Here is a 22327-nt window from a genome sequence, read left to right on the forward strand (position 1 = left end):
TTTAAAGAGAAAGTAGATAGGGATCGGAAGCAAGCAAGTGTTTGGCCCTATAAACAGACAGATGAGCAGACAGAGAGCAGACGGACAGATGCACATGCTTTCCACACAGTGAGGGTCAAGCAGGTGGCTCACTACACTAACGCCATGTGTCTAAGTCTCCTCTGCAGCCTCAAAGCTGCTTTCTGTTGCAAAGCTTCTTATCAGCAAACCCGCCCTCCCAAGTAGTACTACAGATGTAGAGACTACTTACAGTGTTTCACTGATACTGGAACCCCCCTCCCCAGTCAGACTGGCTTCATTCCGGGCCCTCTGCTGTTGGAATGACTGTTCGACCAAACATCAAATTTGCACAGTTTCTTTCTTCCCCTATCAGCCATAGCATCCCACAGAGTGTATCATCATCACACACATGCCCCAGATTGTATTGAGTAATCTCAAACAGACCTGCTTATGAAGCTCAAAACTGTATCCTTACTGTTATCTAAAAACATGGATAAAAATATATTTCTTAACAAAAAAACAGTAGTAGCAGCCAACTGGAAGCTTGAATTTTGTCAATATATTTTTAAAATAATTTAAAATAATAATTAATAATTATTAATGCAAGCAATGAGGGCTGCACAGTCAACAGTAACTTGTTTAGGCCTGCAATGACGGAATGGATCAAATTATCTCACGTGTAGCGCTAGAGTAACATAATTAGGTTGGCAAGAGCGTAGTGTTAAAAGCCCTACAAGTGCTTTCCTGTGCTGGGCTTGAACACTACTCTCTCACTACTCTATTAATTATTATTAGCCTGTCAAAATGCCTCATATGTGATTATTCTCAGCTTCAGATTTTTATGTAAAACGTTTGAAGCAGTAACTACTGTATTTCATTGTTTGCATTTTCCACAATTGACCATTTTTGAACAGTTCAGGGAAAAATGGTGCAAGTGCCAGTGTTGCAACGTCCCAACAGATGGTGTTAATTGTACTACACTGAAGGATTAGATATAATATTCTCTAGAAAAGTCTGGTGAACATTACTAATTCAATACAATTCTATGTTCTTTCAACCAGACAAGCTAAATACATAAAAATATATCCAAAATGAGTATGACTGGTGAAAAGAGAGTATACCAAACACTACAAATTTATTTTGACCACAATATAGGAAATAGCACAGTTGAATTTAACTATTTTGAACTTACATATAGGAAATGAACTGTTCTTATTTTTTTTATACTAAAGAATCTGTTCTTAAGAGTTTAAACTAACCCCATCGTGTGGAGGCTGTACTTCAGCCTGGCTAGCTCTCACTGTACTGTAGCTCTCACAAATTGATTTTATGCTTCAATACTATATTACAGCACCAAAACAATTATTCAGATAATATAGTTTAAATTCCTTGACTTTAAAGCTATAGAACATGTTGATTTATGTTTTTATGATATCACACAACCTCATCTGTTCTGTTGCTTTTATACAACAATTCTCCAAGATCAGAAAAAATAAAGCAAAGAAGTCCTGAACAAAGGTGCTTTAAGATTGACTGTTTCTTTGGCCCAAAAAAGTAGTAGCTTAAAAAACTGCTATATCAGGTTCAGCTCAGCTCTGTTCCAGCCAGACCGTAAAGCATTTCATAGCCCATCTTGTTTGCTGAATTGTATTCTGATTGTTTGTTGCTGGTTCCAGTTTGTTTAGTTGTTCCATGGTGGTTCAGAATTTGATGTAGACCTGTTCTCCTACAGAATTTGACCAAATTGACTGCAGGTCAAATATTATGTTCTAGAAGTTCCATGATGAGTGCATTTTTTTTGTATGTGCTAAAATAGAAACCGCCGCAGTGTAAAACGACTTGCTAATTAGCAACCTGTGCTCAGAGGAATGATACAGGTATTATAAAAAAAACATACTGTTATCACAAATAGCATCATGGGTAGAACACTTCTTAACCAATCAGATCATGCTGTTGTATAAACACAGCTCATAACCCAAAACCACTTATGATGATGGTTTTCTTTAACAGTGAATTTTGGGGAATATCTGTCCAATTTCTGTAAAAAATCACAGAAGACAAAGATATAGAAATACAAGAAGATGCATGAGCAACAACATGTCCAGCTTGAACCTGTTCCATTACACAAAAATATCTGTTACATTTTACCTCATGTTAGGTTGTGCCTCTTCATAATACTACATAACAAGGTGCCATACAGTTTCAGGAACTACATAAGCAATTTTTTTTCTCATTACCTAATAACACAGTTTGAGGCAAGTGATGTTTTAGATTTGCAGTTGGTGTCCATATCTTGTTAGCTATATTAGCCTCGTAGCTCCAGTGCAAAACTACAGAAGCAAAGTTCTGACACCAGACATGTCTTGGCAGATCAACTATATTTGAGGTAAGGGGAAAACTATGTGCATTTGAACTATCGCTTTAAATAGAAGATGATGCACTCCCGTTTCTCAGTTATGTGAATTTTTCATTGGTACACCACAGTTCCAGTATATTCATTCAGGACTGTATCCCATTATCATTTCTAGCTTGCTGAATTTTTTAAATGAACAAGGGATCTTACGTGGAAAAAGTGCCATTGTCAGGGATTTTGGAGCTTTGTCTTCAATTCCCGTGTGATAATTCTGCAAAAAGTCCCGTTAATAATTGAAGAGCTTTGGTGCTTTTGTGCTTTTTTTCAGGCCCGTGGATGTGGCGTGTTTGTATGCATGTTTGTGCGTGTCTGGATGTGACTCTACTATTGTTAGCAGGTTGAATGGAGTCTTTTATGAATTTTTAAAGGGCAGTAGTTTGACACTTGTGCCAGATGTGAGATGATAAGCAGATAATCTTGGAAAGGAAGGAGGGGCAAACAGTAAGTGGAGGACAATGGAGACGAATGGGGTCTGGAAGTGCAATCGGTTCAGAAAATGTTCAGAAATGGTTGGAGAGCAGTGAGTGAGAGCGTGTGTTGGAGGCTCTTATCAAGAGCGAGTGAGAGGGGCTCTTCGTAGATGAATGACCTTGCCAGCTTCACATGCCTTTGGTTACATAACAGCGCTCTTATAGAGGTTAACCCTTTCCTTCCTCTTCCTCTGCCTGCTTCAGTGCAGACACGTAAGCACACAATCCGCATGAGCAGTCATCTGAACTGCAACAGCTGTTTTCTGGTGGGAATCACTGAAGGCCACAAGATATGATATCATAATACCTGAGCCCTGATGTGGTTCTACTATGAATTTTAACAGGAGTTCTAAAATTTCTTGCCAAATTTCTTTATAATTTTGTGGTGTAGATGTCATTCAGAGTGTTTTGATGTGAGATGGTCCATTATAGAGAAACTTACCAACACAGATTTCTATACAGTGGTGGTGACAGGAACCAGCAGTCGCAATGTCTACAATGCAAATACAGTCATTGTATTTGCTATCCACATGACCCATGCTCCTCCAAAAGTGGTGGGACAAAACTTATTGCCATGCTAGTGGAACTGCAGCTGAGTGACTGAGTGACCAACAAATGACAACTAAGCCATTGACACTCTAAGACTAACTTTTTCAGCACTGCATATATCATGATTATAATATAATATAATAACATTCCAATACAACAATAAACCTATTCATAACCAGTACTAGTGTTTTCACACATGCACTTTTACTCAGAAATGGTAATTAATTTTGAGTAAAGTTAACATATAGTTGTGTGCATCCTGGTAAAATACTGTTAAAGGGCTGCATGTGTGAATGATGTAAGGACTGAGCGTTACCGGTAAAAGTATCCCGATAATGTTTTGAGAGTAAAAAGGGCTCATGTTTTAACCTTGGGCATTTCACTGGAATCGAATTTTGTTAAGAGCATTATGTTTTAGTTTTGCAAGGTATTGGTAAGAAATATTAAATAAGTAGTGAAGAAGTTTTGAAGAAATATTGAATTTAGTAAATTTACATAGTCTGGTAACAAACTGTGACCAAGCACATTTGTGTATCTGCAGCTCTTTTCACTAAGATGTCCATTGGTTCTGCTGCTGAGTTTGACTTTGTGTTCGTGCCTGTAGGTCAGCAGTCCACACAAGACAGTGCATAGTGCAGACTTGTATTTGAAACATGCTCATTCCACAAAGACGCTGATGCCAGTTCAGAGGTGCAGCATGTCCACGTAATGAGATAATTGCATTGCTTGGAAATGAAGGCTGTCCCATCTGTGTTAGTGGTTACTTTTGGGCTTAGTGGAGAGACAATTCGCCAAGCTCTTAGTGCTCTTATGGGAAAAGTCTGGAGTGCAGTGAAATGACTGAGAAAGGTCATGTGCTGTTTATCTTAGCTCATTTATTCTCACTGGAACGGTTCAGAATTTCAAGCTTTTAGGATACGTACTTTTTTTCTGCACTTATTTCAAATGTCTCTCTCTCTCTCTCTTTTTTGCTTTTACTCTCAGCTGGGCTTTGCTGACCTCAACATGGCGGAATTTGCAGGTTCAGGCTCCACCGTGCGGTGCTGTATACTGGAAGGCTATGACACCAAGAACACTCGGCAAGACAACTCCATCCTGAAGGTGAGTCTGTGAAACATTTCAAATACGTAATAATTAAATGTTATAGCTAAAGAGGTGGACAGAAAAGATCCATCAGAATGTATATTTATACTTAAATAATTTATATCATGAACATTCAGCAACCTGGACATGAAAATCATGTGATTTCCATAGGCTGAATATCCAGTGAGAGCAATAGTGGGTGCAGCCAATATCATAGGAGTTCCAACTCTGTGACTGTGGGCTCTTGCTTTCATTCTTGTTCATAGAGCTCATGGATCCTTGTTACAGTGAAAACACTCAAAAAGAACTGTAGCATCCACTTTGCTGTTGCTTTTATATAAAAGCTATATTTGAACAAGAGGGCTACAGTCATGGATTCTATCATAGCAACTTACAGCAGATGGTTCACAGGTCAGACTAGGAAAATGCATTTACTAATTAATGGCATTAGTAGTCATGTAATAAGCTGTGTATATAGGACAAACAGGTAATCGTGATTAACTACAAATCAACGCATGTGTGCACACACACACACACACACACACACACTATCTAAATCACTTATACTCCTAGCACACAGGGGTGGTACTGGAGCGGTCAATGGGCAGAAGGCAGGAAACACCCTGTCCACAGGGCAGACATATACATGACATATACATTCACACCTAGGGGCAACGTAGCACATTTAGCACATGGGAACTGGACCCTGGTCAGGTAATCGAACCCAAGCCCTCCTTGTGGTGAGGCAACAGCACTACCGCACCACCGTGCCACCCAAGTCAATAGTTGATCGTGATTGCCTGCACAAAATAATGCATATATGTAATGTGTGTCTTGGGCTGTTCCTCCAGCTGGAAACCATCACTCTGTGTTCCATAGCTTTGTCTCACAAAGAAGTGGTTTGAGTAAAAGACAATTTTAGCCATTTTACGTCTCTGTCTATTTTAACTCCAGCCTGGGCACCAGGAGTACCTCTTTGTGTGGAAATATCCATGCATGCTGTTCCCCATAATCACAGCGCTCATTTGCATCCACTTGTTGACTGTGTGGGAAACGTGCGAACGAACCGACCCACTCACAGCCAATTTTGAATTTGAATGCTTTTTTTTAGCCTGAGTCACTGTCTGGTCTATTTTGTGAAAGCTGCATTTTGCACTGAAAGAGAAGTTCTGTTTTGAGTCAGTTATATTTTTGTTCAGTGTAATTGATGGCATTCATTTTAGAAAGGTGGAAATGATGCTTTGGGGTTACGGTACTATAAATATGCTAATGTGTTGGTAAGTTTTGCTTTAAATAATAGTGTTCTGTTTGTTTTCTTTTTTGTTTTGTTTGTTGTTTTTCTTAAGGTTACCATTGGTATGACTCTACTCTCCGGGGACCCTTGCTTTAAAACGTGAGTCATCCTTTTCCTGGATTGGATTTGGGGGGGTTTTGAAAGATCTTTGTGTGGAACCTAGCATGAGGTTTCATTTATAAGTACGCGGCTTTGGAACAAATACATAACCACCTCTATACTGAGCTGTGATTGTGTGTTGAATCATCCTGGTCTGAATTATCTTCTCGCTAGAATCTATGAGAAGTTCATAACTGCCACCATACTTGTTCATGTAGTGCCACCTGCTGGCATGTGATGAGTTTTTTAGCTGAAACACCCTTTAGTTTATTTAATTTCTAGTAAAAACAGATTGAGTTTTTCAGTTATTCAGAACTTTTCAGTGAAAAAAAAGCAGCAAATATATATTTAACAGAAAATTACACAGAAGCCTCCAACACTTCAACAAGTGTAATATAAAAATTTGTCCACTGTTTACTTTTGAGCACCCTATTGTTTCTGTCCATCCTTTGACTGTGAGTCGCCTCAACGCTATGGGTCTGAAAGGCTGCCGTGGCAGGAAGCTGTTACCGAGAACAACAAATTCGCACTAGAATACAGAAAAGCAGAAAATGCAGTCCACTTCTAAGACTGAAGTTGTGGAAAAATATCCCTGCAAATTTCTTTTAATAACTGACATCAAGTCTCCTGAAAAGAATGGAAGACTGCTGTGTAATTTTCTGTTTGCTGCTTTTTTCCTGATGCTGAAAAATAATTCAAATTACTGGTCATTTTACATGTAAATTAAATTAAATTACATTAAAAAGGTAGCGTCTGACTTTTACACAATATTCTGGAGAGCTCTATGGAAACATAGATGAAAAATAGATGGAGAAATAGAGAAATGGATGGATAGATTTAGTTCCTATCAGAGCTCCCAGTTATTGCTTCTCTGCAGTGTTGAGTAACTGAATGTATGTGTTCCCCATGTCCCAGGCCTCCGAGCACGGCTAAAACCACAGCCTTCGCTGGCCAGGACCCGTCTTTGCAGCTGGACTGTAAAGGAGAGGGCACTGGCGACAAACCAATTGCACCAGCGGGCATCAACCCGGGCATCAGCACCAGCCGGACACTCAAACTCAGAGCCTCCGCACCCTGCTCAGGTCAGCTGAGACCACTTGTTAATAACTCAGTAACACTGAGTGTGTGCATTTTGCTCCAAACCTGACTCTATATGTGTGTGTGTGTGTTTGTAGGTCTGCCAGAGGTGTTAGATGAGAACCTCTCCAGTCCAGATGAGGTGTTTCACACAGGCCACTCGAGGAATTCCAGCTACGCCAGCCAGCAGAGCAAAGTCTCAGGTGAGACTCCATCACAAGTCATGCATGTGATTGGACCATTTATTCTCTTATCTACTTCAAATATGTGGAATGCATTTGTAATAGGCTTATTACCTAATATTAACAGTCCTCTGAGTTTGTTGTACACTCTTAGTAAAAAGGTTCTTTATAGTATCAAAAATTGTTTGGTGACTCTATGCTGAACCCTTTTTGGGAGTATGTAGAACCATTTTTAAAATGTTCTTTAAAGAACTGTATCCAACAAGACCAACATAGAAGGAACATTTTACCATAGAAATAAATGTTTAAGCCCTCATGGTTCTACATGTAGCTACATATTACACTCATGGTTGAAGAAGAGTCCATTTTTCCAAGGTTCAAAGTTTTTAAAAGTGTTCTTTTAATTAATTATGACCATTCAGCATCGGTTGTATTAATAATTGTTAATTTATTAAAATCATATAACAATTAATATAATGTGTGTTGAAATATTATAAACTAGACACTAAAAGTATTTGCAGGTTTTTGGGGAACAATAAGAATTAATTGATTGCCAAGTCATTTTCTGTAATTATCATTTTATAGCAATTTCTTGTCAGTTTATCTTCCATGAGGATTGATCACCATTTATGAGATAAACATGAGGCATTCTGGATCTTAATGTCATTTTAACTTTATTTTCAATGTCATGCAGTTCTCCCAGGTATCATCTCAAACTACAGCTCTATATAGTATAATTGTGAACATTTATCTGTAGCAAAATTGGTTTTCATGTTATTGGCAACATAGATTTTAAACATGCATGGTGGTATTTATCCTTTCTGTCTTCTCTGAAATGTAAAAAAAATGCTGAGTTGTTACCTCAAAGAACGACTTTTAAGTTTTTTAAGATATTCTCACACTTAGCCCCTCAAGTGCCTGGTAACTGATTTGTGGCATATGTTGGTCCTCCTTGCAGGCTACAGCACAGAGCATTCCCGCTCGTCCAGCCTGACGGATCTGAGCCACCACAAACGGAACACCTCCACCAGCAGCAGCAACACTTCAACAGGAGCTGCAGCAGCTAGTGAGAGCCCCCCGGAGCCAGAGAAAGAGCCAGTGAAATCGGAAAAGCCTCCACGCCCACCACGGCCTGCCCTGCTCCCAAACCGACCATCCAGGTAACAGCCATGACCCTGAACCCTCAACACTCAGCAACACCCTTTTACTGCTGACTGTTCCACAGGCATTACATGCAGGTGACAGGTTAAACAAATAGCACTACAGTAGGAAAAGGGGTATTTGTTAGGGTTGTTGAACAATTCAGTCTGATTACAATTTAGGAAATGATTCAGTGCATCATAAAATTTCCAATTTCACAACAATTCAATACATTGATTAAATATATATGATTCAGAATTAAAAGTAAGCATACAGTGAATACTCAAGTATAACTGAAAGAATTATTTACACAGTAGTGGAACAAACACTCAAAACATTTTTTTTTTCTTTGGATTTTGAGATTTGACAGTAGAATGAGATTTTTCATTTTGGCCAGCATGTTATGATTATTATGAATAATAATCGATTCTAAATGTCTGCAATCAATGCAGTAGAATTACCACCTTCTGACTGAAGCACCATGATGCATTTTTACACCCATATCATTTACTGAAAAAGTAGATGAAATAAAGTGTATGGTTATCCCAGTGCCTGCTGTCAGCTACGTTTGATGTATTAGCCTCTGCTTTCTTTCTCTCTGTAATATGACTAGCTCTGCTGTAAGTGTATTTACAAGTATTGACTCTCTTGTAGGAGAAAGAAGGACTCTGTGGAGAACCACCCCACCTGGGTGGATGATACGCGCATCGATGCTGATGACATTGTGGAGAAGATCGTCCAGAGTCAGAACTTTGCCGATGCCAGCAACAATGAGGGTGTGTAGAACATCACACAGGTGTCAAAAACGGTTTTAAAAATCAGAGATGTTGTGTCCACCCTAATGAGTCCCAAGCAATTTCTTGAAAGCCTTGTTCTGATTCAGTTATAATTACAGATTAAAAGACTTGAATTTGAAGCTCTCTCAGTGATAGTAGTCTTGTTCCAATACACCTAATGCTACTTTAGGAACGAAACTTGCTAAAGGAGGCAGCCTTGTACAGCCTTTTTATTATTATCGAGCGTGGCACCAGAACATGAAATGAACATCCGGGCTTTGACTTTTCAGACTGGGCTGTCTGTGGGAATCTGGTGGGGCATTACACGTTATCATATATGAATCAGTAAGGCAAATCCCATACAAAATGACAGTTTTACTCTCTCTGGTAAGATTAATCCAGCACCCGTGATTTACAAAAGGTCATAAATGAATTCCATTACATTGTATAAGATATCATATTTAATTTTATGGAGTTGCAACAGATCTACTATTGGTTTGTACTGTTGCAAACCCTATTTTGGTGGTAAAAAATAACTATAGTAAAGTTTTATTTACTATATAGGCGTAACGGCCCTTAAGCACCCAGAGTAAGATAAAAGGCGCAGATGATAATATATACTGGCTTATTTTTGATGCCATTGTTGCTCAGAGGCGCCTGTCCAACAAAATTGATGTTTGTTTCCGCAAGCTGGCAAAAAGTTGCTGGATGTTTTTTTCTGGTTTCTGGCAGCAGTATTTCAAGGGCTGGCTTATGTTTTACCTCTCAAAATGTTGAATCATGGTTTCTCAAAATAATTATACCTTCTTAAAGAGTAATAAATCATTATTTTGACATACTACAAAATCTCTAGACATTGAGTCATTTTTTCAACACAAGTCAAGCTATCAAGACAGCAGTCATTAGTATGCAGTCATTCATTTTGAAATGAAAACTTTTGATACTAAGAGTAAACATCTGTTTTATTACCTGTCAGAAATGGACTTCCATACAAAAAGGACATGAGCAAAATGGGTTTATATTGTTCTGGTCATATGGTAATTATATAGTTATGAAGTTATTTGCATGGAAGTTGTTCGTGTATAACCTGCTGAACTGGCCACCTCCCCAGTGCAAACTGTCTGTACACCATCTGTAATCAGCATCATTTTTAGTAACTCCCCCACTCATGTTCTTCTGTATCACTGTTTTCTCTCTTCCTCTCTCTCTCTCTCTCTCTCTCGCAGATAGCAATTTGCGACTGTTTGTCAGTAGGGATGGTACCACTGCCCTTGGCGGCATCCAGCTGGGCAACAGGTGAGCCAGTCCAGTGGCATCTTTAACTGGATTATGCTTAAATTATATCCTTATCACCCATCTTATTGCAAGCCCTGCAAAATATTGAAATAAAGTAAATAAAGAGTAACAAATGTGTTTCCATTTTCCGGCAGGGTGTCGGCAGGTGTCTTTGAGCCGGTTGTGATCGAGAGTCATTAGTGTCATCATGGCATCCAAGCACTGTCTGTCCAACTGGGCTCTTCACATAAAGAGGATGGTCCAGACAAGTGAGGATCATCAAGGCAGAGTGCACGTCAGGCGTCCCACTGACAAGTTGTTTTCTACTTGCGTTTGTCTCTTTTTTTATTATCTTTACTGATTACTGATTTGTGTACTCACACACTACAATAATAACACCTTAAATCTTATGTCACATTTATGGAAACGGTGGTGGGTAGTTCGTTATTATTATTGTATTGTAAAACCCCGTAATCAAAAAAAGATATCTTAATTAACACTTTAATGACACCTTATTGCAAGTAAACCAACTGGAAATGCCTTGATGAAATTAGGCATTGTGGGAAGTATAGTCTTAACACTGTGAAAAGCTGTCATTGGCCCATAAACCACCATGTTTATGACCTAAATGGCAGCCTTTAGTATTTTCAGTAGAAATATGATTTATATATTGCTTAGCCTTTCAGATATTATTTAATGGTTTCAACCTACGGTTTTCTTTCTCACCTTTTAGTTTTAACAATGCACAACCAAACCCTTTTAGTACAGGTTGTGTGTTCTGCCTGGGCTATATACCACTAAAATGTGTTAAAAAATGTCTTAGCATGAATGTTCCTAATGATCCTGCTTTTGCTTAACCACAGTCTTTTTACCTGCATCGGGAATGACCTTATTAATCCATATGACACAAAGGTGAATATACACAGTGCTGTATGGCTGGCCATACAGAATCAGTTCATGTTGAGGTGGACATGGAAGCTTCTGGCCATTCCTCCATAGATTAGGGCCTTCTGTTTTTGTGAATGTGTGTGTGTGTGTGTGTGTGTGTGTGTGTGTGTGTGTGCTTTTGGGGGTGTTAAATGTGTCAGTACATGTGATTCTCCATAGAAGTTCTCCAGCTGGCCTGGTGGAACCACAAGTCAAGTTTCTTCATTGGCATTCTTCTCCACATCTTCTGTCCATATGTCCAGAACGCACTCTCATTCCCCTCTTATTCTCTTGTTTTCGTATGTGCTGCAGGCAGCCTCAGAAATGAATGGGGGCCAAAAAATGCCCCAAAATTTTTAAAAATGCGCTTGACATGTAAAAGTGCCCCATGTTGTCCTGTATTTTTAAACATTTGATGCCTTCTTCATAGAATGTGGTCACCTGCACCTGAGTGCTTATGGCTTTGTTCCATTGCATTTGGAACTTCCGAGTTGGTACTTCTGACTTTTAATCTAAATGCTTTCCAAGCATGAAGAAACAAGCATTCTCATGGCAAACTGATGTTTGTATGGCAAATCATGGAATTTAGGTACACACTCACATTACTTCATCAAAGAGGCACCAATTTTGTCTCTTTGTGTGAATTGGATATGTATCCATTCTGGGACAACATATGAAGTGGCTCAAGTTCGACATAAAAAAAGATCAGATTTGTGTGTCCACATCAGATCTGGATCACAGAAAGGCACAACATCCAACTTGTGCCACTTGCACCTAGTAATGTGAATGTAGCCATATATATGTACATATGTGGCGCTCGATCCAATTCATATCTGATTTGTGAGTCCTTATTTCAGGACTCACATGCGTTCACACTGAAGACAGATATGCGTCAAATAAGAATGTGAACCATCAAGACAGAGAGATCAGGTCTGAAAAAAATTGGAATTGAGCAATAAGACTTGTAACATGAATGCAGCCTAATAAGCATCTTAAGAGAATCTACATTAATGCTGGGCTGTTACAGCACATTTTTATAACAGAAAACAAATGTAGTTTTTTATAAAATAAAAATCGATGATCCGATCACTTGGGTGGCCATTCCATTGCAGAGTCAAAGATTTCATTTCCTGAGTTCCGAGTCCAGTGGAATGCACAGTTAGTCCACACACTATTTTTTAAAGTTACTTGATAATTTGGCAATACCTGAGCGAATGATGTTGGTGAAACAAGGCACTCTTTTTTTATTTAAAAAGACCTAAACTGGATTCCTGAGTGGCGCAACCATGTAAACACTGGTTCTATCATCAGGAAAACACTAGTATGTTCCTTAATGATGCCACAGCCATCTGTAACCAGAACTCCAAGACTAATTGGTCTCACTTTTTCTGGGAGGGTAGGATGGCCTCCTTCTTTCCACATCACTAAGAACTGAACATGAATAAATTTCTGATAAAATTGGAAAAAATAAAAAATAATCTCAAAAAAACACTAATTTCTCAATCTGTTGCAACATCAGAGGAGGACAGGCATACTGAGCAACACACTGAGAACATAAATAAAATAACAGAATACAGTAAATTCGAATGGAATTGTTGTACTTAGAAAAACAGACTTGCTAAAAAATAACCTCCTAAACGTCAAAATTGCCCCTGAAAATCAATTTCAGAGGCCCCCAGGGTAAGTTATTTTCTGACACTGGCTGCTGGTTTCAGCCAGTAATGCATGAGTGTATTATACTACAGTGCTGTGCACTGGTCTCTTCTGCTTTTCAGCAGGCGTAATAGTCAGCGTGGTTTGGTGAATGGACCACAGCCAGTCCTGCTGCAAGGAAATGTGTTCATCATTACGAGCATGTGTGCTGTATAATGGAACGTGGATGGTGGAGGATGTGGCTGAAGAAACCCTTTGTTTGTTGAATTAGATCAGAGCAGATGACTCACAACCATGCGACTTGACTTGGCGACAGCACCTGGTGTGCGTCCAGAAACAAAGCTTTCCCCCTCTGTGTGTGTGTGTGTGTTAGTTAAAGGTCTGTATGCTGTTTCAGTTTTGTTTTTTTTTTGTTTTGTTTTGTTCAGTTTGAATGAGCTAGCCATGATCTTGGTCATGGAGAAAAAAAAGCCTTTCAGTTGATCTGAGAGAACAAACAGACTAGAGAATTTACACTAAGAGTCTCTGAGCTCTTTGCACGTCTAGTTCTGTTATTGTGTCTTTACATAAACAGTGCAATGTGGGCTTGATGCTTCATTAAAGGAGAATTTCACGCTAAACGCAGTTTAACAAACAGAATAAATAACAAACCCTTTGCATAATGAATAATATATGAAATAGCCCATGTCATGGAAAAATAGTATGTACAGTCGTGTGCAAAAGTTTTTGGCACCCCTGGTCAAATGAGGTTTTCTCTAGAGAGAACACACGTTTTTGCACGTTTAAGTGCATAGTTACTGTTTATTTGCTGAATTCAACATAAAAAATAAAACAGATGTGGAAAATATGGTCCGTGCTGGAGTACATTTGGCACTACACTCAATCTTTTACGCTTAATCTTTTTCCAATATGTTAAACAAGTAAATAGCGATCATGCACTACAATTTGCAGAAAAATGCCACATATTCAAGTGTGTTCTCTATGAGGATGTGTTAGCTTATTCTCACTTAGAAAATTAACAAAAATTTGAGCAGGAGTGTCATATATGACTGTAGATACTGTTAAAGTTTCAAAACATATCACTCACGCCTCGGTTCATACAGTCCATGTACAGAAACTAAGCTGTAAAACCATTTGAATTTGTTTTTGTGATGTCTTTTGTTTACATATAGCCACATTTTCAGCCTACAGCGGGTTAGCACCGCTCCAGTAAGGTTGAAGTTATAAAGAGTGGACTGCTTTTTGAATGAGGCACAATACACAGTGGTCAATTAAAACAGATATCACATCATATATATATATATATATATAATATATATATATATATATATATATATATATATATATATATATATATATATTTCAGTGTTAAACACGCATTAACAAAAAATAGTCCGTTTACTTCTAAAGTGTAAAGAGAGGTTGGAAAATTGCCAAGTAATAATGAATTAGGACTATTTTGGACACATGAAATCACAAAAAAGTGAACCTCAGGGGAAAAAGAATACAAGACAGATGTGGGATATGGGCCTTTTAGGGAATGGATGTCATGTGGAATACTCCTTTAATGCCCTTTTTATTGTAATATCTTGTGGTGAAGTCACTCATTATGTCCTAGTTAAGACCTTGTGATGGAGTGATGACTTTCTCAGGTTCTTCATCATTATACTGTGTCTTTCAGAAGTATTAGCACCCTTGGTAAATATGAGCAAAAGGCAAATATGAGAAAAATCTGAGCTTTTATTGAGGTAAAATGGCACAAAGAAAAAGTACATGCACAATTATTTATCATGAACAAAATCTAGCTGTATACTTTTCAGTGGTCATGTATTGTGCAAAAGTTTGGGCACCCCGTAGCCATGTACACACGGGGAGCGCAGTTAAATGTGGCACATTTCTGCTAATTTTAGTGCATAATTTCTGTTCGAAGGGTTTTGTTCCAGACCCTTTACAAGAAAGGTATTTTGGCAGTGGACTTTATACACGCAAGAAATATAAAATTTTCTTAAGACCTTTCTCAAGAACAAATTTAAGAAAAAACTTGGGAAAATATTGGTGAATGAGGCCATTTATGTTTTATTGTTTCTCAATAAGTGTGTTTTCTGTAGCAATGTTAACTTACTTTCACTTAGGAACAACAAAAAACATAATTTGACCAGAGGTGCCCAACGTTTACACAGGAATGTATATGAACGAGCACATAAGTCTTAAGAGTCTTGAGAGTCCCTTAGACTTATATTTATACAAGATTTTGATTAATAGAGCTATTTACCTCACTGAAAGCTTTGATTTGTCTTGGGTTTTCAGTGAACTGACTGAAACAAAGTTTCCTCAAAAAGGTGCCAATAATTCTGGTAAGCGTTAATTATATTAATATGATTAGACCATAGAGATCGCATTGATCTGAGTCTTATCTGGGCATATAAAGAGTGAGTGCTTTTCAATTAGGGTACCACACTAGCATCAAGGGAATCTCTGAAATGTTCTGTTTTCGAATGCACCCTTTCTTTTCATCTGTCTGTTGTTAGACAGGCATGCAGCCTGTTTGCTGTCTGTCTGTCTTTGCATCTCTTTTGTTCGCCAACGTTACGAGCGATTCGCTCATGCTTTATACTGTCCTGTTCTTTTGGATTTCCAAACCAGCGGGCTGGTTTATTTGAACCTTTCCCCACATTCAGTTGCCGTCACTGCTCTCTCTGTTGATTCTTTAGTGTCGAACGAACATTGTGACAGCATGAAATGGTTGATGTACTCACAACTTAAAGAGGCTACTTTTTGATGGTTGTTCTTTCTGTCTTTGTTTTCCTTGCATTGAAAAAAGAGCCTCTTGTGTCGTGCTATCATTTTCGGTCATAATGGACTGTAACCTGTGATTGATTTCTCTTTTTTTAAATTCACAAGGTAGATGTAAAGTTGATTTAAGATGCTGTTGTGGAGAACTGAACATAAAGGTATTGGGATGTTTGAGGGAAAATGGTTTTGTACATTCAGTATTTGTGTCATTTGCTGTTCTTTGTTATAAAAAAAGAAATAATGCTTGAAAGTCAGTGTAATTCACTCATCCTGGGGCAAGTCTACGTCGTTATTTACTCCTTGGAAATAATGGAAATTATAGGGTTATTTCCAAGAAGAAGAACGATTTGTTTTTTTAGTTCTTCTTGAACATGGTACAGTTGTGTGCAAAAGTTTAGGCACCCTGGTCAAATGACGTTTTGTTGATTTGTTGATGTAAAAGTAAGTGAACACATCCTCATCAGAGAACGCACTTGTGCACATTTTAATGCATAATTACTGTTTATTTGCTGAATTTAACCTGTTGGAAAAACAAAATCTGGCCTGTGCAAAGGTTTTGGCACTTTGTTATCTTTTATCTTTTTCCAGTATGTTAAACTCAACAAATAAATAGAAATTGTGTGCTAAACTTTGCAGGAAAATGCCACATCTAGATGATGTGTTTATATATTTTCACCTAGACCATCAATGAAGTATTTGACCCGGTGTGTTCAAATGTTTATGTTGTAATAGTGAGTATTAATTATAAATGAAATGCTAAACTACACTGTGATCTCCGGAAGGTCGAATCCTTGGCCAATGACATAACATTCACCGCAACGGCACTTAAATACTAACGTTTAAAGTATCAAGACCTGTAAAATCCTCCACAACTAATGCTGTTTGTCTCCTTTCTCTCTCATTTTGTAAAGGGTTGAAAAGCTATGCACTTGAGTCAGACAGAAAGACTCCGTTTTGACCACTATATTGGTTACAATTAACAAATTATCAATATATTGAAAGACTTCAGATTTCTATGAAAAGTCAGTACCTATATTTAACTTTACCACAGAAGTGATGAGTTTATTTTTCTGATTATATAAAAATTGTTGAATACGTATATTTTATGATCACACAAATAATTTCCAAAGTTTTCTTGACCTCATATTCGGTTTTATTTGGTGTATTACTGTCTCATGATGGAACTATATTTCTACACTTGAATATGGGTGTTTCGTATTCTGTAATGTAAATGTGTCTTTGGGGGTGTATTAATGTAATATTTTGGGGAAATAAAGCAAATGTTGGGCATCCAAAACAGTTGTTGTCTTTGTTGCTTACTCTGCTGTCAGCCACCAAGCAAACACCACAAGCTGACCTGAACATCAGAGCATGAAATGTGTCCACATTTGATGCCCTGTTTAAGAGAGAAAAATCTCCTAATGAGTGTTTTGAGGCTTAAATATATTAAGTCAAAGCTCATCATTAGCATAGAATATGAAACATATTACCAGTGAAAAAGTATGTATTTACATATATATGTTTTTACGAATACAAGCATTTTTACATACAGTGATTACATTGTGTCACAATTTCATGAGGACATAGCCAATTGAAGTGGTCCAAAATGACAAATAAATAGATCAATAAAGCATTGACTTACATTGACTTACATTGAACGTTAAGGTTTTTCCTTCTCCAGTAACATTACTTTTTTGGAGATAGAAGGTTTTGTTCTGACAGTAACGATGTGTAGTATTAATGTGGGAACATATACATTAGAGCATGGCAAAGGTTTGAGCTTAATCCAGCTTTTATTTTGGAGTATTTCAGATATTAATGTGAAAACATCTGCATTAGATCAAGGCTTTATGTTAATACAACTTTTATTTTGGAATATTTGAGATATTAATGTGGAAATGTACATTAGAGCATGGCACAGGTTTGATGTTAATACAACTTTTATTTTTGTAATATTAGAGATATTAATGTGAAAAACATACATTAGAGCGTGGCAAAAGTTTGATGTTAATACAACTTTTATTTTGAAATACTTGAACTTTATAAACATTAAAAAAGGTTTAAAAAATAATTAAATAAACAATTGTAATACAAAATGACGCTATGTTGATGAATTCCTATATTTACGCTTTAAAAACACGTATTAGTAGATTTCTGTCTCTAATACAAGCCACTGAACGCTCTGCACTCACATTACACTGTTTCTTAGAAAGATCCTGCGAAGTAAAAGTGAGGGGCTGTTCTTGCGGAGGTGTCGGTGAGCTTGAGTTCATTGATGGGATCATGAACTCAGAAGTGTGTGAAGGCTGTAAACCCGCAAGTGTCTGCAGATAAACTGCTCAGACAACCATCTGAACACAGCAGTTGCATTTTGAAAGGATCCTTCACCTAAAAGGAAAATAAAAGCGTTGGAACGGTCTGTTTAAAATTAGTGTCGCTTGGTTTAAGATGTTTTTGTTTCCTAACACAGTTAACTAAAGGTATTACAGTATGGCACAGATGTCGAAATTGTTTTTGGGCCACTGCATAGAATCATAACTGTTCGACACTCTTTCTCAGCTCTCTTTAGTCGTGCGTTGGCTCCCTCTCGTGGTGTTAGCCTAGCATGATCGTCTGTATGCGCTCAGTTCTGATAAACTACATTTCCCATCGTGTCAGTTGTACGCCGGAAATAGGAAACGCAAACGAAAAGACGTGTTTTAGAGAGTGACGCGTTCACCATGGTAAGATGAAATGATGATTTTTTGCTGTTTTTACTGTAATTTGTACATTACGTTTTCCTACTTAATAGTATACAGCGAAAGCTTGTTATATATTTATGATTCCGATCATTAAAATGCATTTAAAGTGTTTTAAAATTTCCCAGTGCTGGTTAACTTCACCGAAAGCTAACATTAGCTAACGCTGGCTAACTGACTAGATTAGCCCAGTCAGTGAGAAGATATTAAGAACTCGACTGTAAACATGCAGATTTAGGTGGGCTGAACGATTTGGGCAAAATATTTAATTGCGATTGTTTTCTGTAAGTTAAGGTTTAGGCCTTTTTTTTGTCAAGAAGACCAGAATATCCACTTGTTGTGGCATACTTGTTGTATGCCAGACAGCCAGTAAATTGTGGTGGTGATGTTACAACACATGTAGGTTTGGTAGGATCTCAGTTGTATTTATCTAGCAGTGTAGCGTGATATTGATTATAACTCAGTAATAACTGATTAACTCACATTTTCTTTTGAAAGGCAACCGGAGCAGATCAAGCTGTGGGTTTGGGCCTCGTTGGCTTCAGTCTATTCTTGTTCACATATTACACCATATGGGTTATTGTCCTGGTAAGTTAAAGTATTCTACATCGACTTTTAGTACCTCTGGAAAATGTTATTTAGATCCGCCATGTATAATATTCATCCAGAAGTGGGATAATCTAAATCGTATGGCCTCTTCTGGCTATTCTCAGTTACTCTCAAAAGCTTGCAGACACAAGAACGAAAACGACAATAAAATAAAAACATTATCTTATCTATTAGAGAGAAAGTTGTACTTATAACTGTGTTATCTTGTGATTTTTATGCTTTGATGTTTTTTGGAAAGCCATCTTAGACCTGAAATGACTGATAATTTATTTTGTGAATATAAACAATAGGAAATTTTGCACTTAATTACCAGAAGATGGATCACTGTATGTCCAAAAGTATCCAGACACTCCCTCAAATTAGTGAGCCCATCTACTTTAAGGTGCACCCAGCTGTTTAAGATCACACACGCTTGTACAGTCTCCATAGTAAAACACTGACCAACAGAATGGGGCATTCTCGAGCAGCCACACATGAACATAAGGTCACCATGCCCAACGGTTTAAAGCCTGAAACATCTGAACTGTGTTCTCTGGAGTGATGAAGCTCTATTCAGCACCTTTGGGATGAGTTGAAGTGGCGTTTGTGTTCCAGGACTTATCATTCAACATCAGTACCTGACCTTGCTAATGCTCTTGTGGCTGAATGCAATCAGACCCTCACAGCAATGTTCCAACATCTAGAGCAAATCCTGTCCAGAAGAGTAGAGGCTGTTACTGCAGCAAAGGGGGGAAAACTCTCTACTAACACCTGTGATTTCAAAAGATACACTGAATGACCAGGTGTCTTCAAACTTTTGGACATAAAGTGTGTTAAGTGGCTGGGAATTGTAGTCCTTCTGTGGAACTCAGTGGACGAATGCCACACCAGTTAAGGTTGTTGAGTTTGAGTTGAACAGTTTTGTACACAATGTATATAATAACTAGATCCCTTTCTGGTCTCTCTACAGCCATTTGTAGACAGTGACCATGTGATCCACAGTTACTTTCTTCCTCGAGAATACTCGATCATACTTCCTGGAGTAGCAGCTTTAATTCTCTTACTCTGTGTTGGTAAGTATAGAAAGCATGCTTCTGTAGATAATGAAACATTTCAGTTACATATGAAATCAAGATGCATAGCTAGCTAATATTGAAAATGATGGCTAAAACAAATTTCTCAATAGTCATGACTAGTGCTGCAATATATATTATATCGTCGCTCTCTTAATTTCCAATCTGAATTATCAATATTTTATACAGACTCACTCTGGAGCGTTTCTATTAGTAGTCAGTTTGTCCTGAAACTCAGATTATGACAGATTATTATGAAACTCAGATTATGACAGATTATGAATGACATTTGGAAATTTCAAATAATGTCAAAATTGGAAATATGTTTTGTGTTAACAGCAACAAGACTGTAAATCATTAAAATTATGGCTTCACAATTTACCATTTGTTAGTGTTGATTGCAATTTTGGCCTTTGCAATAATGATTTTTGCAGAATCATTATTGCAGGTATTGGTCATATTACAGATATGTGCTTTTGTAGATGGTTTAATTAAGGCATTTACCTAATCACATTTTTGTGTCGTTAATCTAATTTGCTCAAAACCAGAAGAAAGTTTTCCATTCAAAAAGCAGTGTATTTTGTCATATGAATAAGCAGAAAAAGCTTTAACAGAATTTATTCAGTACTTTGAAAAATTCAGTAATATTATATCATGTGAACGTAAAGATCACATGAAACTAATGAAGACAATCATGCAATATACATAGAGTGAAAGCAGTTTTCAGTTTTCAACACCAACATCCAGTGAGAGCAACAGTGGCTGCATGTTCCAACCAGTATATGTATGTATCATACATATCATATACACAGTCAGTGGTTCCAGCTTCTCCATGATTACAGACATCTTGCTCTCATTCATACAGTTCATGGATTTGAGAACTTTCCACTTTGCTGTTGCTTTTGTTAGTTTGCTTTGAGCGCTGTAAGGTGCTGAAACTATCACTTTAATTATTAGTATTAAGTGGCTGGGAAAATCTGATGTGGCAATATTATTTAATAATGCCACATCAGATTTACATCACTGTTTTTTATGTGTATTGCATTTGCAATATGTAACAGTATAATCACGATATGGTGTTTTATCCATATCATACAGCCCTAGGTGTATTTTGTTGTTAACACTGTATTCTAATATGTATCTGCCTTAAATAACCACATTAATTCTATGTTGTTTTATTTATTTATTTATTTATTCATTCACTCATTTATTTATTTATTTTTACAGGTACCTTCATTGGAGTAGTAACATGGAAGAATCGTAAACCAAAGAAAGTCGACTAAAGTTCCTCAGTGGTGGATCACTCAGCTGCCTAAGAATGGTCATGATAAAAACTAACCCTGCATACCAGCTACTGTCCTTCAGCCTCATGTGTAGCTGTTCTTTGAAGCTGAACTTTCCTATAGATTCCACCCAGCAGATTGGAATAGGAATACAGAAGAGGCTGAGGAAATGACCAATGACTTTGTAAGGGAGCCTGGCAACACATTCTCTCCACACAGTAGAGCGCCATATCCTAGTATTGAAAACCCAGCGACCACAACCTTGACCGCAGAACTAGTTATGTAATGATTTGGGATGATGTGACCCACTTGCAAGTCAAATAACTAATCAATTGAATTACTGTCCTAGCAGCTGTTACATTGTGGCTTAACTATCAGGACGTTATTGGATTCAGTGACCATTCAGACCACTGTTGTTATTACGCGTTTGTGCTGCTGCTTCCGTCTGAGACTGTAAATAGATTTAAATGTATGCTAGTAAATTATAAGGCGGCGCATCATGCCCACTGCTTATTGTCAACAGTAAGGGATTTGAAATATGCTGGGATGATGAGATCTCAGCTGTACACTTGTATTTTTTATATGCTGTAATAAAGAACTATTTCACCACTTTGATTTACATTTTTTCTGTTGCTTTAAAGCTAACATCAGAGCTGTTCTTAAATTAGTGCACTGTAGTTGAGCTTAACAATTAATTTAAATAACCAAAAGATATCTTTTCATACATCAGAAGACCATGTTGTGTATGCTTTCAGCTGTGCATCAGTTGCAAAGGCCATTAGAAGACACATAAATGGTTGATATGGAAAGAAGTTAATAAATATAATAACATAAAGCTCACATATTATTTCATTCGATATGCAATTAGCTTGCTGTCTCAATCAGTAGTTAATAAAACAGTTCAATTGATTCAA

The 22327-nt window shown here is 37.5% G+C and overlaps 2 protein-coding genes across 2 annotated transcripts in view; both read left to right on the forward strand.

The window, feature by feature from the left end:
• The window catches only part of fam102ab (family with sequence similarity 102 member Ab), a 62589-nt gene extending 45561 nt beyond the window's left edge, over nt 1-17028 (forward strand). The window contains exons 6-13 of the mRNA XM_036580417.1: nt 4417-4533; nt 5862-5908; nt 6824-6990; nt 7084-7188; nt 8126-8327; nt 8962-9083; nt 10310-10379; nt 10514-17028. Coding sequence (XP_036436310.1) covers nt 4417-4533; nt 5862-5908; nt 6824-6990; nt 7084-7188; nt 8126-8327; nt 8962-9083; nt 10310-10379; nt 10514-10559 — 876 coding nt within the window. The 3' untranslated portion in view covers nt 10560-17028. The remainder of the gene's footprint in view (nt 1-4416; nt 4534-5861; nt 5909-6823; nt 6991-7083; nt 7189-8125; nt 8328-8961; nt 9084-10309; nt 10380-10513) is intronic.
• Nucleotides 17029-18382: 1354 nt separating this feature from the next.
• dpm2 (dolichyl-phosphate mannosyltransferase subunit 2, regulatory) lies at nt 18383-22022 on the forward strand. Its single transcript, XM_036580428.1, has 4 exons — nt 18383-18454; nt 18968-19057; nt 20028-20130; nt 21358-22022. Exons 1-4 carry the CDS (start codon nt 18452-18454, stop codon nt 21411-21413), a joined length of 252 nt encoding a protein of 83 aa, XP_036436321.1. The 5' UTR covers nt 18383-18451; the 3' UTR covers nt 21414-22022.
• The last annotated feature ends 305 nt before the right edge of the window (nt 22023-22327 follow it).

This window comes from Colossoma macropomum, unplaced genomic scaffold, assembly GCF_904425465.1.
Source record: "Colossoma macropomum unplaced genomic scaffold, Colossoma_macropomum, whole genome shotgun sequence".
NCBI classification, from domain to species: Eukaryota; Metazoa; Chordata; class Actinopteri; order Characiformes; family Serrasalmidae; genus Colossoma; species Colossoma macropomum.

Bases quoted from the DNA above. Each gene is read 5' to 3' on its own strand.
- dpm2 (XM_036580428.1), top strand. The intron at 19,058-20,027 runs GTAAGTTAAAGT...GTCTCTCTACAG, and splicing joins CCATATGGGTTATTGTCCTG to CCATTTGTAGACAGTGACCA. The intron at 20,131-21,357 runs GTAAGTATAGAA...TTATTTTTACAG, and splicing joins AATTCTCTTACTCTGTGTTG to GTACCTTCATTGGAGTAGTA.